The sequence below is a fragment of the Suncus etruscus genome, chromosome 20 (genome assembly GCF_024139225.1).
Source record: "Suncus etruscus isolate mSunEtr1 chromosome 20, mSunEtr1.pri.cur, whole genome shotgun sequence".
NCBI classification, from domain to species: domain Eukaryota; kingdom Metazoa; phylum Chordata; class Mammalia; order Eulipotyphla; family Soricidae; genus Suncus; species Suncus etruscus.
In genome coordinates, this window is record NC_064867.1 from 1,834,456 (window position 1) to 1,853,595 (window position 19,140).

General features: G+C 38.8%; 1 protein-coding gene across 1 annotated transcript in view; it reads left to right on the forward strand.

The window, feature by feature from the left end:
• Window positions 1-19,140, forward strand: part of SCN11A (sodium voltage-gated channel alpha subunit 11) — a 99,712-nt gene that overhangs the window by 16,610 nt on the left and 63,962 nt on the right. Inside the window, exons 6-12 of the mRNA XM_049766448.1 lie at window positions 2,571-2,753; window positions 4,652-4,721; window positions 8,888-9,029; window positions 9,599-9,796; window positions 10,832-11,005; window positions 16,504-16,633; window positions 18,088-18,326. Coding sequence (XP_049622405.1) covers window positions 2,571-2,753; window positions 4,652-4,721; window positions 8,888-9,029; window positions 9,599-9,796; window positions 10,832-11,005; window positions 16,504-16,633; window positions 18,088-18,326 — 1,136 coding nt within the window. The remainder of the gene's footprint in view (window positions 1-2,570; window positions 2,754-4,651; window positions 4,722-8,887; window positions 9,030-9,598; window positions 9,797-10,831; window positions 11,006-16,503; window positions 16,634-18,087; window positions 18,327-19,140) is intronic.

The window sequence follows — 19,140 nt, forward strand, 5'->3', positions numbered from 1 at the left end:
ACAAGATATGATTTTATGTGGGAAAAGTGTTCTGAGAATAGGAGACAAGTAGTACTAATGCTAAGGACTTGATAGAATATTGATGAAACTGCGGCACAGACAAGGGGTCAGGTGTGAGTGGTAATACAGAAGCGAAAGAGGGGCATTTACACTCTGGGAAGACCTTGCATTGGGAGAAATGGGAGATGTGATGGCTTTGAGCAGGGAAGCCACATTCTCTGAATAGGGCTTTAAAAATATTCATCTTGCTGTTGCCTGGAGAATAGATGATTGAGGAGCAAAGGTTAAAGCAGGAAGACCAGGTAGGAGGCTTATTGGTCACCATGGAAATGTGCCCCTCAGATTGTATGCTGCTAAGTGCTGTTTCTCTAAGTTCAGCACTGCATTTATGTTCATAACAAGATCATAGTATCCCTGCATGTCAGTGGTATTTATGTCAGCCTTTATAAAGGATATGGGGTTTTTTTGAGCCACACCCAGTGGTGCGCAGGGGTGACTCCTGGTTCTGCACTCAAAAATTGCCCTGGCAGGCTGGGGGACCAGATGGGATACAGGGTTCCTCCCAGGTGGGCCAAATGCAGAGCAAATGCCCCACCACTGTGCTATCTCTCTGGCCACACATTGTTGCTCTTAACACTATGTCTTTCCCCTTTATTCCTTGCAGACATGGCTCACTGACAAATTTTACACACTTCTGGCACCAGAGTATCTGCCTTTGTAAACTGATTCAAGAGTCATTGACATTATTCAAGCAGCAAAGAGTACTACTTCCAGATCAGTAGCAGTAGTAGTAGTGAACATGGTGGGGCATAGTCGTAATGTGTTTACACTTGAAGGTAGAAGTGATAGACTATTCCTTATAGTGCACAGATGCACTATGTAAGCAAAGAGAGGTGTCAAAGATGAGTCGAGGCCTGAGTGACTAGATTGAGGAATTGGCATTGACTGAGTCAATTGGCATTGACTAACACATGGAATTCCCACAGTCAGAAGGGAAGTCCAGGGAAATTATTTTAGGTGTTTCCCTTGATGCATTGTGTTTACAATGTGTTTATAATGGCTCTGAGACATTCAAGGTTTGCCTATATATAAGGAAAGATTTCCAAGAATAGAAAACAAGTAGTACTAATGCTAAGGACTTGATAGAATATGTGTGAAAGCTACCATAAAAATTACAAAGGCATCCACATTCACGGAGGATTATGTACCCTAGCTCCATGGGAACAAAAACGCCTGTCCTCAGAGTATGTCCTGTGTAACTTTACCTGTCTATTTAAATCCTTTTATAAACTGGCAAAAAAAAAAAAAAAGTGAGTGCTCCTCAGAATTCTGCCTCCAATCTGATAAATTAATTATACCTGATTAATGGGTCATAAGAACCAGATATTTAAAGCCATTTGGTAGAAACACCGGTGATGCTCTGGACATGTTATTTGAATGATCTTAAGCAAAATAAACCAACTTGAGGACTGAGCCCTAAGCCTGCTACCTCCAAGTAAACTGCCCCCTTGAGATAAATTACAGGACCTCAATTTGGTATTGCACAATAGCAAGGTGTGTAAGGAGTGATCTCCTCTAATACAGTGGGTAACCAAAGTGTCAGAAGTAGAGGGTGATGAGTGTGTCCAGAAGATAGGAGGAACAGAGGAAATGCAGGGTTTCGACGACAGTGTTTGGACCCACTGAAACCTTGTCATTCAGAGTCAAACTGAACATTACAGCTTATATCAGGCTTCTTGTCTCTTCTGTTGTGCTTAGCTCAGAGCCCATGACTCATCATATGCTGGAACTGGTTGTTTCAGGTCCCCAGGAGACAGCACATAACTTGCTTCAACGTTGCCATGTTGATAGCTGGGAACCCTCTATGGGCGGGGAGTGGAGTGTACGAAGGGGCATATGCCAGCACTTTCTCTTAGGTCATCCTTATTATTTTTATCTACATACACCCCTCCTTGGGTTTCCAGACCCTGGTGTTGTCATGTTTTGTGGCATGAAATGTCCTTTAGAGTTGGTAATGACTACTCAATGTAGTTCCTTCTCTAAGGTGGCTTTTCTTTTCTTTCTTTTTTTTGTTTTTTTTTTTTTGTTTTTCGGGCCACACCCGTTTGATGCTCAGGGGTTACTCCTGGCTAAGCGCTCAAAAATTGCCCCTGGCTTGGGGGGACCATATGGGACGCTGGGGGATCGAACCGTGGTCCTTCCTTGGCTAGTGCTTGCAAGGCAGACACCTTACCTCTAGCACCACCTCGCTGGGCCCTAAGGTGGCTTTTCTTTGCCCTTCAACATGTATGTGACCTCAAATTGTTCATGGAGATGCCTGTATAGCTATAATAACGTAATGTTTTTGCTACATGTCTTCAGAGCAATCCTCTGCCAGATATGAGGGCTGGGATGAAGAAACTGAGCCCTGGGTTGACCACTCTTGCCTACCATACAGTTCCTAGGTCATATTTCAATTCCAGAGAACTCTTCAGGCCTTGTTGCTCCTTCTCTGCTACTTGCCCATACTGGTATTAGGGGGGCAGTGGAAGTGGTAGGGGAGAACTTCTCATACCTCTTCTCCTCCTCAGGTCTGAAGGTCATTGTTGGGGCCTTGTTGCGCTCTGTGAAGAAGCTGGTAGATGTGATGATCCTGACTCTTTTTTGCCTCAGCATCTTTGCCTTGGTAGGTCAGCAGCTCTTCATGGGAAATCTGAGTCACAAATGTGTATTGAAAGACTGTGTTAATCGGACGAAGAATAATTCTTATGAAGGTAAATACCTCACCTGCCTTTTTGGTCTGTGCATGATAAATGTATATATCCTCCTGTGTACCCTCTATACCTATGTATTACAGAATGTCTTAGGACAAGAAATGATTTCATCTGTCTAAGGTACTCACAAGACTGGTAAATGCTTTATTAGAGAAATCTGGTTCCTATAGAGAAGTAAAGTTCCAAAATGATGTTCACATCCATAAGAACATCCGCTCTCGTCCTTTCCTATTTAGATCTATGCCAATTTCTTTGTTGTGCTTTACAGAAGGCAGCCTTTGGAGTGCGTGGATGTGGCCAAGGGTGCCAGCCACTATTCACCTTCCTTCGTGTGTACTTTCGCTAATGATATGATTTCTTTTATATCCCACGTACTTCAACCTTAGGTCAACTCTCACCAATTTCATCTCATATAGCTGCATTATCTTTATGGCAGTCTTGCTTCTCAAGAGCAATATGATCTGTGTCTGTTTACATTCCACCAGAGTGGCAGTGTTTTCTGGTCTTTCTTGCTTTCTTTCTTTTCCTTCCTTCCTTCCTTCCTTCCTTCCTTCCTTCCTTCCTTCCTTCCTTCCTTCCTTCCTTCCTTCCTTCCTTCCCTTTCTTCCTTCCTTCCTTCCCTTTCTTCCTTCCTTCCTTCCTTCCTTCCTTCCCTTTCTTTCTTCCTTCCTTCCTTCCTTCCTTCCTTCTTTCTTTTTCTTCTTTCTTTCTTTCTTTCTTTCTTTCTTTCTTTCTTTCTTTCTTTCTTTCTTTCTTTCTTTCTTTCTTTCTTTCTTTCTTTCTTTCTCTTTCTTTCTTTCTCTCTCTCTCTTTCTTTCTTTCTTTCTTTCTTTCTTTCTTTTTTTCTCTCTCTCTTTCTTTCTTTTTCTTTCTTTCTTTCTTCTTTCTTTTTTCTTTCTTCTTTCTTTTTCTTTTCTTTTTCTTTCTTTCTTTTTTCTTTTTCTTTCTTTCTTTTTTCTTCCTTTTTCTTTTCTTTCTTTCCTCCACCTTTTCCTTCCTTCCTTTTCTTTCTTCCTTTCTTCCTTCCTTCTTTCCTTCCTCCCTCCTTCCCTCCCTCCCTTCCTCCTTCCCTCCCTCTCTTCCTTATTTCCTTCCTTTCTTCCTTCCTTCCTCCCTTCTTCCCTTCCTTATTTCCTTCCTTCCTTTTTTCTTTCTTTCTTTCTTTCTTTCTTTCTTTCTTTCTTTCTTTCTTTCTTTCTTTCTTTCTTTCTTTCTCTCTCTCTTTCTTTCTTTCTTTCTTTCTTTCTTCCTTTCTCTCTTTCTTCCTTTTTCTTTCTTTCTTTTTCTTTCTTCCTTTTTCTTTCTTTTTTCTTTCTTTCTTTCCTCTGCCTTTTCCTTCCTTCCTTTTCTTCCTTCTTTTCTTTTCTTTGAATTTTTGAATTTGAGTCACTTCTGCCAATATTCAGTGTTAATCTTGGCTATGCCTTCAAGATTTATTCCTGGCAGTGCTCAATGGACCAAAAGAAATGCTGGGAGTTGAATCCAGGAGGCTATATGCAAGGCAAGTGTCTTACCCACTGTACTATCTCTCCAACCTCACTATCTCCTTTCTTCTCCATCTTCTCATAACTAGCCTTGTCCTGAGGGATTAGATTTCAGTTTCTCTCTAGAACCCATTGTTAGAATTTTAGAGGTTTCCAAAACATTGTTATTTAAAAAATTCTAAATCTTCTTGGGCTGGAGGGATAGCACAGCAGTAGGGCATTTGCCTTGCATATAGCTGACTTGGAAAAGACCTGGGCTCAATCCCCGACATCCCATATGATCCCCCTAACCTGTCAGGAATGATTTCTGAACACAGAACCAGGAGTAACGCCTGAGTATCGCTGGGTATGGCCCCTTAAGAACCAAAACAAACAAACAAAAAAGCATTAAAAATCGAATTCTTTGCTTTTCAGAATATTGCTATGAAAAGAAAAATAATTCCAATGAATTCAGATTGTGTGGCAACTGGATGGAAAATGAAAGGTATGTAGTTTTTAGTCTCTATTTTTTACTCATGCAGTGAATCTCTGTACCTTTTGAACTAGTGTATCAGTTTTTTATTTTAGTAACTTGTAGATGCAATGTTGGTAGTTCTCAAAGACTACTTGTTAGTTTTATGTCTAAGTTTAGAGGTGAGCTATTTGAATTTAATATGATCTCAAAGTGCTCATAGGGGCTTTCCTTACAGGTAATATTAAATTTGTCCTCACAAGAAAATTCTGGATGAGTGATGGTTCAACTTTGTAAAAATTGTATATATGATATTTTCAAAGGGAAGAAAAGACATTATGATTGAGATAACTGAATGTCCATGACAAGACCTATCAGGTCTTGTCCTGATGCTAGAGCAGTTGAGTATGCTTATTCTGTTCAATGACCTTTTTAACTCCACTTTTTAAAAATACACACCCTGTTATAATTTTCACAGATACAAATTCATTCAATAGCGAATAGTCATCTGGCCCTTTGGTGGCGCCTTTTCTTTACCTGTACTCTCTGTGGTGGACATTAAATTCTGTGCACATTACTAAGTACATGTAGATTCAAATAATTAAGGATGGTGCTGGATTAGCGAAGGATGGATGATGAGATCTTTCTCTACCATCCCATGTCACGTGGCTCCGCAACCCCCATTCAGCTGGCGGGTCTCAGGTTTAGGTGAACGGCGGAATCAGACTCATCCAGAGACAGGCATCAGGAAGCATCAACTTTATTCATACCCTATCCACCACATGTGTGTGGCCTACATCATAACCTTTCAAGCACAGCCATTCTTCGCTAGCCCTGCATCTTAACTCCTTTCAGCCATCTTCCCTTTTAGCTCCATGCTGGCCAAAGACCAGAAGCGCGAGAGCGCTAGCCAAAAGGCCCTAATCCCCTCTGGTCCATACCTTATCTACCTTTTCCAAGACCCCTCCCAGGAATGTCGGGTTCTTGCAGGTAAGGTCAAGTTACCTAGGGAGAAAGGGTGGGGGATGAGGCTTCAAGTACATTTTAATCTAAGACAACATTAGGTACTCTGATGGAAATAGGTTGCATTAATTAGTCAATAGTTAATGGATAATAGACTTCTATGGACTAAGATCTGTGTTATGTCTAACACAAGGATAAGTAAAGCTAAGTAAACAGTGTCCTCTTGAAATTGGCAGTTTGTAGGCAATGGCGATATAGAGTCCATCCTTGAAAGTGCAAATGAGTATTATGAGAGAGATAAAAGGATATTAAATCCTCACTTCTATATTGGGAAAGACTTCAAGTTAGGTCAGAACTATACTAGGTTAATGCAAGTTTTGGGAGCTTGTTAGAATGGTCCTCTGTAGAGTTTACCAATTGTGTAGACTTTTCACTGAATGAAGGACTTATACAAATACTTTTAAGTCCCTCATTCATGCAGAGTAGATCTAGTTAATATAGGCAAAATCCAATGTCAGCAAAACCACCACCTAGAGACACAGATGTAACAACCATGGTAGCTCAGCTGATGTTTATAGTGCTTTTATTTCTCTAAAGTTGTATGCCCAGTCACAAATTTCTCAGCTGACACAGCTTCAAAGCCTAACAACTTTATAGCAAATGGCTCCCCAGTTCAGGAAGTAGCTCTAGGAATTACAGGAAGTAAAACTTTGATATGACCAGGTAGGATCCTCTACCAGCTCATCAACACAATGTATTTTCTGAGGAGATGGCATCTCTTTAGTCACCTTTCCAGGCAGGACTTTGTCTGTTCAAGGCTCAGTCTACCTCTGATCTTTTCTTACAGTTCTGGGGTTCACTATGTTCCAGAATAATTAGATCCAGATTAAGGTCTGGATTTTATAACTTTGCCTTATGAGTCTCTCCCCACTCACCCCACTTTCATTTTTAAATAAAATGCCTTACTTGAAAAAATTAATTGAGTTCTCGATGAAGTTAAAAGAGACACTATATAAACAGAAATCAACAAAACATTCTGTTGTAGATGAATGGCTAAAGAAGCTGTGATACTCATACACAATTGAATACTATGTAGCCACCAGAAGAGATGATGTCATGAAATTTTCCTATATGTGAATGGACATGGAAACTATTATGCTAAATAAAATAAGTCAGATGGAGAGAGAGATAGACACAGAATTCCCGCTCATCTATGGTATTTAAGAAAAATAAAAGACATTATTGTAATAATACACAGAGATAGTAGAGATATGGGCTGGAAGGTCTAGCCCATGGTATGAAGCTTACCACAATGAGAAATAACTGCACTGACAACTAGCATGACAATGGTAATAAGTGAGAGAAACAGAATGCATGTCTCGAATACAGGCAGGGGACAGGAAAGGAGGAAATTGGGGGGCATTGGTGGTGGGAATTTGGACTGATAAAGGAAGGTGTCCTTTTATATAACTGAAACCCAACTACAAACATGTTTGTAAGCATGATGCTTAAGTAAATATATTAATTACAAAAATATCCTGTGGTATAAAAGAAGCAGACCAAGAAAAAAGCCCACCAAACTTTAGGGGAACATGATTATAACCCAATTATAAATTAAAAAATAAAGCTGAAAACATGGCCCATAGAGTAAGAACAGAAGACAGAAACAGAAAAAAAGAGACAAAATATCAACTCATAAATTCTAAACTTTGACTCAGTAGGAATTCTAAAAAGAGAGTGTATAAAACATAAAAAAGAGGACATTATCCAAGAAATAATTTGGTGAATTTCCCTGGAATTAAGGATACAAATGCCTCAATGTCCCATAAAATGCTCAATATAATGCAGAAAATCAATTAAAAATGCTTCATATAGTATCGGAATCTTTAGGAGAAATAGTCTTAAAACCAAAGAGGAAAAAGGCCACTTACAAAAGAAGAAAAGCCAAAATGGTCTCAGCAGTTTCCAACAGTAACTTGGAATAACAGCTGAACAAGTCCCTTTAAATGTATTGAAAAGAATGAATTCCAATTCAAAATTCTATATCTGGTTAACCTATAACTTGTTAAAATGAAAGTAAAACCCAAATGTTTATAAGAGCAAAGAAGAGTTGATAGTTAAAACCCAAATAGTCCTCATTAGCAAAGCACTCAGATATATCAGAGGACAGTAAAGATATTTTAAAAATTGGGTTGATAGGGGCCAGAGAGATAGCACAGCGGTAAGGCGTTTGCCTTAGATGTAGAGGATGGTGGTTTGAATCCTGGCATCCCATGTGGTCCCCCGAGCCTGCCAGGAGCGATTTCTGAGCATAGAGCCAGGAATAACCCCTGAGCGCTGCTGAGTGTGACCCAAAAAGAGAAAAAACAACAAACAAAAAAATATTGGGTTGATAAGATAGTACAGACACATGCTTCACATGTGCCTAGCCCCTGTTGAACTCTCAGCACTGTATGGATGGACTCATGAGCATCACGAAGTGTGGCCATAAAGGTCTCTGTGCATCATCAGGTATGGTCCCGGACTTCTCTGAGAATTGTTGGACTCCCCTAAACACTCTCAGGGTGACCCTGATGGTCCCTAAAATTACAGAGCCCTGACCAATACTGCATTCACAAAATCTACATTGAGCCACAAGCTGAGTTGATTGAGGACTACTGAGAGTCTCTTCTCAATGACCCCCTTTTCAGCTGTATTTCTTGAATACCACTTGGGAGAGTCCCCAAATGTCTAGCAGTAGGCTGAAATGAAATGACCTCTAAATTATATTACTTCATGAAAAAAAATACAAGACTTTATAAATGCAGTTATATATATATATATTTTAAAAATGTGTATTAAAGTATATTCTTGGAAAAATTATGTAAAATCTCAAAAAGTAAATGTACCTATTGCCTCTAGGAAGCAGGTGGTCTTCAGGCCTGGCAAGAGATGATTTCCTATTCATCCTACATCCCTCTTTGTTGTGAATTGTTCTTGTTACAATACTTGATTTTAATGATAAGCTTTTAATTAAAGTTAAGAATCAATTCAAGTGAAAGAGTCGATGAGTACTAAGAGTTTAAATAGAGGTGGGAAGATTTGGAAGATGAAAGAAATACCACCCAACAAATAATCTTAATGCAAGCCTCTCTCTATGAACTCGTGGTGATGGGGGAAGACATTACTGTGTAGGAGAAGGAAGGTGGACTGCAAGGTTGTGATTATTTCTCTATTCCTGTGTTTCCAATATCTAGTGCCTGTTCTCCTGGATTTGAGTGCCATAATACAGCTTGCAATCCAGACTATGGTTATACAAATTTTGACAACTTTGGCTGGTCTTTTCTTGCTATGTTCAGGCTTATGACACAAGATTCCTGGGAGAAATTGTATCAACAGGTTGTCTATTACCTCTCTCTTTCCATACGTATATATAGATATATATTTGTCTTTTCCTCCCTTACTAGTTCACTCTATTACTTCTCAGTCTTTATATTATTTATTTATAATCTAGCATGTATTCTCTAATTTGTATCATTAGAGTATGCTTTATATATTATGTTAGAAATATTGAATAATTAATAAGCATGATATTTGGGAAAATAATACCAAACAAAATTTTATTCCTAGAAATATTACCCCTACGCCTAAAGATCCATTCTAGTACTTCCATTTTCATATAGCATAGTTATCTCTCTTGCTTTGTGTACTTAAAAATGTAAATACCCTAAGAAAGTCATAGCCAAGTTGCCAAGACTTCTGTGGTAACATATAGATGACAGACATCTCATGAAGAGACAGGGCATTAGGAAGCAATGGTGTCACTGAAAGGCTATGGATGGATGATGCTTCAGGCAACTGAGCCATTCAGTGCTGGGGAGACCAGTTGCTTCCATATAATCTCTGCTTGTAGTGATAGTCACCACGTGGAAGGTTTCAGATACAAGCCTGTACTCTATTTCTTGCAGACCTTACGGACCTCAGGGCTCTATGCAGTCTTCTTCTTTGTATTGGTCATCTTCCTGGGATCTTTCTACCTGATTAACTTAACTCTAGCAGTAGTCACTATGGCTTATGAAGAACAGAACAGAAATGTAGCAGCTGAGACAGAGGCCAAAGAGAAGATGTTTCAGGAAGCCCAGCAACTATTAAGGGAGGAGAAAGAGGTAGGAGCATGTGGGTTAAGATAGTGGGACAGCTTGGGGGACTTCAAAGGCAAGAAGTTTTGTCTGAGGCATAAGACTGTCATATGAGGCCTTATTGCAGTGATTCGTCCACTGGTGCTTTCTCAGGAATATAATTCTTCTGTACATGGACTCTGATTTCATTTTTCACCAAGGTACCAGGCTGTTGAAATTAGGGAAATTTTGATCTTGATTCTCATTGATGATTTAAAGTCAATACCTTCATAAGTTGCTGGCTAGCAAGACAGTGTGCATAGATGAATAAAGTATGCTTCAGCCTATTTTCTTATATTTTTAAATAAACTTGGAATGGGATTGATGGGGAAGGCATATACAGCAGTGCTTGGGGGCTACTTCTGGTTCTGATTTTACAGTTTCTCCAAACAGTGCTTGGATTATGAAATGCTGAAGATTAAATCTGGCTCTCCCCTCTAAATTTCTCAACTCATCGAAATTTCTCTCTGACTCATGCTCCAGGCTTTTTTGGTGAGAAACTGGAGATGTTTGTGTTCAGAGTCTCTGTTTGAGGGTTAAGAATGTTAGAGAAGTAAAAATGATTGAATCCGAGAAAATATCCATGTTGAGTTTTCCCTTCTTGAAATTCTAGACTTCTTTGTAGGTCATTCTTATTGTTTTACTACTCTCTTAACTTTATTCCAATAAAATTTTATATTATATACCTATAGATATTTGTCAGAGGAAGATCACTGTAAGCTACTGATGCAGTTATGTCTGTATCATGAGACAAAAACACAGAGTTTCTGGCAAATTCTGGATGTGGTACAGAGGTGTGAGAATAAAACCTCCCTTCAAGAGTTGCAGTCTCCTGAATAAACAGGACATGCGCCCCAAATAAATAATAAAAAAATCTAGAATAGTCCAGTGAGGCCAAGACCAATAAGAATGAGAGCAATACCAGAAAAAGGAAACAATGTTCACTAATGTCATTGTATGTTTGCTTAAGCTATGGACAGCATACGATCTGTCCATTAATTGCTTTTCCCTTCTTCTTCTCAGGCTCTGATTGCCATGGGAATTGACAGAAGTTCACTTAATTCCCTTGAAGCATCGTCTTTTTCCCCAAAGAAAAAAAAGCTATTTGGTAGTAGTACAAGGAAGTCCTTCTTTGTGAGAAAGTCTAGGAAAGACAAGCCTTCAGGATCAGATTCTGAAGAATATTCTCCAACAAAGGCAAGTCTTGGATAAAGTGAAATAATTTATTCACTCATTTATACATTTACAAATTTAGCCATTTAACAATTTTCAATACTTTTTTTGACTACCACATATCTATAAAACATAAGCTATATGGTATATATGATACATATATATATAAAATCTATAAACATCTATTTAAAGTGTTGACTATGTTTGCTATTTGCTTGATATTGAAAAAATAGAAGAGAGAAAACAAAGGATAAATATGCACTATTCAGAGGATCCTGGCCACTCCACTTCGTGGCTGCGCACATCTCCTAGTCAATGAACCCAAGCACAACATTCAGAAAACTATACTATCACACTATAGGCATAACAATAGGGAAACAACACAGGCCAACACCAGGCATAGAGAATGAAGATGGCAGCTCTGATGACCCGAAAGTGTCAACCACCTATTTAATCTCTGAGAAAGGGAGTTTAGAGAAGAAATATGGAGGATTATAAAAAAAAAAAAAAAAAAAAAAAACCATAGATCAAGCTGAGCTGACCACAAATAAGAAACGAGGATATGAAAATAAAAGTCAGAAAACTCCAAACTGAAATAACAGGACTGAAAAACCTGGTGGCGAAATAAAAACCTCACAGAAAAGCCTCTGCAACAGAGTAACAGCAGCTGAGGACAGAATCAGTGAACTAGAAGATGTGGTGCATAACAACTCCATACAACAAAAGAAAATGGAAAAGAGCCTGAAAACAAATAATCAGACAATGGAAAAGTCCTTAAACAGTGTGTACAAATGAAACTAGAAGTCTGATAAACTCAACAAAAACAATATAAGTATCATTGGCGTCCAAAAGACCCAGAAAAAAATCCTCAGGAAGAACCAGCCGTCAAGGACATCTGTGCAGAGAAACTGGCAAAGCTAAAAATCGCATGGAACCAAATCTTTTATGCCCAAAGAGTACTAGCTAAAAGAGACCCGAAGTAAAGCACTTCAAGACACATCCTTGTCACAATGTTGAATCCCACAGATAGGGAGGGAATACTGAAAGCAGCAAGATCAAAAGAGAAATTACATTCAAAGGAGCATCCTTAAGATTTATAGCAGATGCTTTACAAACACCCTAAAGGCCAGAAGGCAGTGGTGGGACATAGGGACAAAAATCAATAAAATGAATGTTTTGCCTAAAATATTACACCCAGCCAGACTCAAGTTCAGGTTTGAAGGAAGAACACATAGTTTCACGAATAAACAGAAACTTTACAGATTCAAAACCAGCTTTAAAAGACAAACTGAAAGTTCTACTTTAAGAAAAGAGAGATCAAAAGACATGCCAAACTCCAAAACAGCAATGAGGTACTGTCTTATGCCACAGAGACTGGCACACATCACAAAGAACAAGAACAATCAATACAGGTGGGGAGGTGAAGAGAAAGGACTCTCATTCACTGCTCTTGGGAATGCCGACTAGTCCAGCCTTTATGGCAAACTTTGGAGATTCCTCCAAAAACAGGAAATTGAGCTCCATATGATCCAGCTATACCACTCCTAGGGATATACCCTAGGAACACAAAATCACAACAGAAAAAATTTCTTCTACAGACCTATATTCGTTGCAGCGCTATTTATAATAGCCAGAATCTGAAAACAGCCCAGATGCCCGACAAAAGATGAATGGCTAAAGTAACTGTGGTTTCTTTACATATACACATAGAATACTATGCAGCTGTCCGAAAAAAATGAAGTCATGAAATTTTCCTATACATGAATGGACATGGAAACTATTATGCTGAGTGAAATAAGTCAGAGAGAGAGAGAGAGACAGAGAGAGAGAGAGAGAGAGAGAGAGAGAGAGAGAGAGAGAGAGATGGAGAGGGAGAAAGAGAAAGAGAGAGAGAAATAGACACAGAATAGTCTCACTTACTTATCTATGGGTTTTAAGAAAAATAAAAGACATTATTGTAATAATATAATGGATATGAGGACTGGAAGGACCAGCCTGGGATATGAATCTTACCAAAGAATGGTGAGTACAGTTAGAGAAATAACTACACCAACAACTATCATGACAATGTTAATAAATGAGAGAAATAGAAAGCCTGTCTTGAATACAGGCAGGGGATTGGAGAGGAGAGATATGGGGGCATTGGTGGTAGAAAAGTTGCACTGGTAAAGGGGGTGTTGTTTTTTTTTTATAATAAAAACCAAACTACAAATATGTTTGTAATTATGGTGCCTAAATCAAGATATTAATTTAAAGGAAAAAGAAAAAAAAAAGAAAATGTACTATTCAATGTGAGAACTATTCTATGAGAGAACAGAGATGAAGGCTGATTTTGTGGCTCATGTGACCACGCAAGGGATTCCCCCAGTGCTAATTCTGAGGTGCCAGTGTTCTCTCTTTCTTTCTTTCTTTCTTTCTTTCTTTCTTTCTTTCTTTCTTTCTTTCTTTCTTTCTTTCTTTCTTTCTTTCTTTCTTTCTTTCTTTCTTTCTTTCTTTCTTTCTTTCTTTCTTTCTTTCTCTTTCTTCCTCCCTTCCGCCCTCCCTCCCTTTCTTTCTTTCTTTCTTTCTTTCTTTCTTTCTTTCTTTCTTTCTTTCTTTCTTTCTTTCTTTCTTTCTTTCTTTCTTTCTTTCTTTCTTTCTTTCTTTCTTTCTTTCTTTCTTTCTTTCTCTTTCTTTCTTTCTTTCTTTCTTTCTTTCTTTCTTTCTTTCTTTCTTTCTCTTTCTTTCTTTCTTTTTCTTTCTTTCTTTCTTTCTTTCTTTCTTTCTTTCTTTCTCTTTCTTTCTTTCTTTCTTTTCTCTCTTTCCTTCTTTCCTCCTTTCTTTCTCTTTCTTTCTTTCTTTCTTTCTTTCTTTCTTTCTTTCTTTTCTCTCTTTCCTTCTTTCCTCCTTTCTTTCCTCCTTTCTTTCTTTCTTTCTTTCTTTCTTTCTTTCTTTCTTTCTTTCTTTCTTTCTTTCTTTCTTTCTTTCTTTCTTTCTCTCTTTCTTTCTTTCTTTCTTTCTTTCTCTCTCTCTCTCTCTCTTTCTTTCTTTCTTTCTTTCTTTCTTTCTTTCTTTCTTTCTTTCTTTCTTTCTTTCTTTCTTTCTTTCTTTCTTTCTCCTTCCCTTCCTCCTTCCCTTCCTCCCTCCCTCCCTCCCTCCCTTTCTTTCTTTCCTTCTTTCTTTCTTTCTTTCTTTCTTTCTTTCTTTCTTTCTTTCTTTCTTTCTTTCTTTCTTTCTTTCTTTCTTTCTTTCTTTCGTTCTTTTGTTCTTTCTTTCTCTTCCTTCCTTCCTTCCTTCTTTTTTTCTTTCTTTTGTTCTTTCTTTCTTTCTTTTTTCATTCATTCTTTCTTTTTCTGTCTTTCCTTTCTTTTCTTTCTGTTTTAGGGTCACAGCTGGTGGTGCTCAGAACTTATTCCTGGATCACTCTTTTAGGTGTTTTAGAAACCATGTGGTTCTGGGGATGGAATCCATGTTTTACAAGCACAAGGCTAGTGCCCTACATGCTGTACTATCTCTCTGACTCCTAGAATGTATAATTATGCAAAGATATTTGTGTATTATTAGATAAAGGCTGCTGGAATAAGGAGACAATTTTTTTCTATTTTATTATTTTCTACATATTGAAGTTATAGAGGGTTTATTTCTACAAAGAAAACCTTCAGAAAAGATTCAAGGACATATGGACAGGGCCAACAAGACAACTAACTTTGAGGGGATTCGGGGAAGAGCATTAGATGAGAAATGAGTTTGAAACAGAAACAATATTTAGGCTGAAATGATTAATTAACCAGGTCAAAGGAAGATTGGAGCAAAAGAAGTTGGTTGAGAGACTAGGGACAAGGACATGTAAAGATTCAGAATCAAAGGAGATAAGGCAAAGATGACTCAGTAGGAAGCAAGGAAGAGAGATGTGTGTATGAGTGTTTGTGCATGCATGTTTTTGTGTGTATTGCATGTGTGTGTAAAAGAGAGAAAAAGAGAATGAGGGTAGCAAGAGACTAATGAGTAAGATGAGTGTCATCACAAAAGTCCCTGAAAAATCAAGCTAAGTAGCTCACCCTTAACACTGAGAGCCTCACTGTAAGCAGCATTGAAAGGTCTTGAGCAATGATGTGGCCATATTTGCAGGATTGAAATCCTGATACATTGAAGAAAGCACCTTGGAGGAGGAGGATAAGAATGGAGGTCAATACTTTGGCAGCAATTGCAGCAAAACAGATATGAGATAAAGAGGTTTAAACCAAGACGAAGGCAGTGAAAATGAAGAGATGAGATGACTGTAGTACTCTCCAGAAGATAGAAGTCATCAATGACATGGAGGGTGGAGGAGATTCCCAGTTATGGTCAGGCTAGCTGATTTGATGCAGGGTTACTTACTGGGACTAGAAAGGAATATGTTCTGGGGGTGGGAAAAATTTCGTTTTATTTAGATGTACTAATTTTGTGCTGCCTCTGGGGCTTTCAGGCAGGAATACACTGAGTAGGCAGTTAGCTATGCAGAAGAAACACTCTTGGGTGTAGGATACAGAAAAAAAAAAACCCTCTACTCTTGTCATTTAGGTAAGTGATGTTAGAAATGTTTAAATTGTCAACATAGAAGTCAGAAGAGAGTAAAACTTTGAAACACAGGTCAGGGAATAATGACTAGAGCTTTTCCCAAGATAACAGGAGGAAGAAGAAGAGACACACCTGAGAATGTACTGGAAAGGGTGTTTAGGAGACTTGCAGAAATGAAGATCTATAGACCTCAACCACAACTGTATTCAGCTCTCCTGCAGAGAAACAGGGGATCTCAAGGGCTTCTTTGCTGTCATACTGCAGCATATTAAGGAGCCTGCTAACATTTTTTAAAGTTTTCCATTTCATTAAATAAAAGACAGAAACCCAGATACCTAATAGAAAGCATTTCTTCCCTTTAACTAGAACAAAAGAAATACTTATAGTCAGACAACAGGCTGCCTAAGGTAGTTTATCATAAAGGTAGAGATCCTTTGGGGGACTTTCCAGAACTTTTGGTAGATGGTCATTATAGATATTTGCATTTTCTGGATAAATAAAATTGTGTGGCCTTTGATTTCCAGAGGCCTTAGTCTAGTAAGTTGGTAATGAGTTTATATTATTAAAGTAAATAATAAGCACAGCATGAAAGAATTCTTGAAGTCTAATAGACGAATTGTCAAATATTTATTTTGGCTATTATTTTTTTCCTTATTAGTATCCATTTCAAAATCTAGTCAGACATTTCATTGGCTCCAGTACACCATTCTAAATTTGTCACCCATTTCTTTTCTTTTCTTTTCTTTTTGTTTTAATTTTGGACCACAAGTGACAATTATCATTACTCCTGGATCTATGCTTTGGGATCAATCCTAGTGGGGGTTGGAAGATCATATGTAGTGCTGAGGATTGAACCCAGATTGGCTTCAGACATTGAAGTATCTGGAACCTTTGCCCCAATTTCTACCATTTGCAATCACTGTTTCCAAATAAGACTTTATTACATTCATACCCTGATTGTGGTCTCTGTTTGCTCTTCATTACAGCCACCTCTCTTAGAACAAACCAAAAGACTGTCCCATACTCTCTCAGTGGACCACACCGATGAGCTCGGAGACCCCTTCCAAAGGCAGCGGGCACTAAGTGCTGTCAGCATCCTCACCATCACCATGCAAGGTAAATCTTTATGCATTGAACTATCTGGAACCTTTACCCCAATTCATTCATTTTCAGGGAGGGCTTAGCTTGAATGAAATCTTTTCATTCTGTCTTCCTTCAGTCCCCCAGAAGCTTTCTGAAACCACTGTGCTTCCTACAAGGAGTATTCTAGGTGTTTTTTTGGAACATATGAACTTAGATAACTAGGTGTACTCTAGGAACCCACCCCTAAGCTGGCAGGTGGACAGTGGTAGAAACTGGTTAGATTTGGGATGCAACTTAAGACCAAAAGTTAACTTGATGGAACTTCCCAGTTAGGCTGTGCAGTCAGGAGGTTTCAGTGATAGAAAGGACACGAAAGTGGCCATCAAAATGATAGTTGTCATTGAATTAAAAAGAACAGTCTTGGAGAAGACCTGTGTAGCCTTGAGTTACCTGGAACTGTATGATGGACCTAAATAGCTCAAAGTAACAGGAAGCAACAAAGGGGTTGGTGTTCATAGACAAGAATCAAGACCCTGCAAGTATGGAATCACACATGGTTTGAGCTTATTGCATCACCTCAAATGGCCAGCATCCTTGAAATCCTTCAAATGATATTTTAAGTCAGGGATGCAGTTGCTTTGTGGCACAAACTCACTCAACTACCTGGTAGAATGTCTTTTGTTTCTACACTTAAAAATGTCTCTGCTCAGATCTCTTCACCCCTGAGCTCTGACAGCTTTTCATGTCTTTTTTGTGGCATTCACTGTGGTCTCTCTTGAATGAACATAAATTTGGGCTGTGTTGTCTCTCAGAGGTTCATTGCCAATCACTGTAGCTCAGCTCTGTGATGCTCCAAACAAGAATAAAGCCTTGATGGACTTGACTGTGTTACATGATAGTTGTAGGTAAGGAAGCCTTTCTTTCTTTTATTTTTTAAAAATTATGTATTTAAACACCATGGCTTACAAGGTGGTTCATAATAGTTTTTCCATGGTTACAAAATTGTTCATGATTTTCAGTCACATAGTAATAGTAGCCTTCATTATTGCCTGTTTTTTTGCCACCAGTTTTCTTTCCTGCCCTCCCTCCTACCTTCTCCCCTGCCGGCCTCTGTGGCAGACATTTTTATTCTCTCTCTCTTCATTTCTCTCTCTTAGATACTGTGGTTTACAATATTATTAGTGAAGGGGTATCATGCAGATCACCTTATCTCTTTTCAACTCCCATTTCTTTCCAGAGTTATCATTTGCAGCTATCATTGTCATAGAGCTCCCTTTTCTGCCCTAATGCATTCCCTTGCTGTTTGTGGCAAGCTTTATAAGAAACCTATCTGATACCAGTTAGAGTCGGTGAGCATTTTTCTTGACCAATCATGCCACATCACAAGAGATCTGAGAGGAGTGGGAGGAAGGAAAGCACTCAGGCAAAGAGCCATCCGACTGGTTCTGTGCTAATTTCTCAACCGTTCTTTCATTCTCCTTCCTCAGAACAAGAAAAATCACAGGAGCCTTGCCTCCCATGTGGGGAAAACCTGACATCCAAATACCTCGTGTGGAATTGTAGTCCCCTTTGGATGGCTATCAAGAAGCCCCTGAAGATTGTGATGACGGACCCTTTTACTGAACTGGCCATCACTCTCTGCATCATAGTCAACACAGTCTTCTTGGCTATGGAGCATTACCCAATGGAGAAAGATTTTGAGAATATGCTGAACACAGGGAATTTGGTAAGTCAAACTGTTAAAGATACATTTAAAAAATGTCAGACTTGGGGCCGGGCGGTGGCGCTGGAGGTAAGGTGCCTGCCTTACCTGCGCTAGCCTAGGAGACGGACCGCGGTTCGATCCCCCGGCGTCCCATATGGTCCCCCAAGCCAGGAGCGACTTCTGAGCGCATAGCCAGGAGTAACCCCTGAGCGTTACCGGGTGTGGCCCAAATACCAAAAAAAAAAAAAAAAAAAAATGTCAGACTTTATATGGCAACTCCTTCAACATCCAAATATTTTGTGAATAGCTTAAATTAGCATAGTTATTTGTCCCAAATGGGATAGGATGGAGTGTGTGTGTGTGGGGGTGCTTACTTAATTCAGTCATTTTTCATGGAGTAGTCTGGTGGCTCTAACATAAGATGTCTCATTAGATATTCAATTTTATGCCAGAAACATAAAGTCATCTTAAAAAAAAATCAACCTTTGAGGATCATTTAAAAAAAAAGAAAGCGTGAACTATATCTAGAGATCCATGGAAATGGATAACATGTCCTAGCTGATATAGTGATCTAAGTTGTGACAGAACAATGTAACATATGTTATTAGGTAGTACTGCCACTGGAAAAGAGAGTCCAGACCCGACAGCTCATTTTGCCAGGAGAAGCTGCACAGAGCTTGTGTAGTGGGGAGTTGGATTCATACTTATAAATGGGTTGGATCTAAGCTGAAAAAAAAGAAACCTGAGAAGCTAAGATAGGACCATGGATTTCAGTAGTTCCTGCAGAAGACATTTTCCAGTCTATTGATGTATCTCTCTGGCCCCTAATCTATTG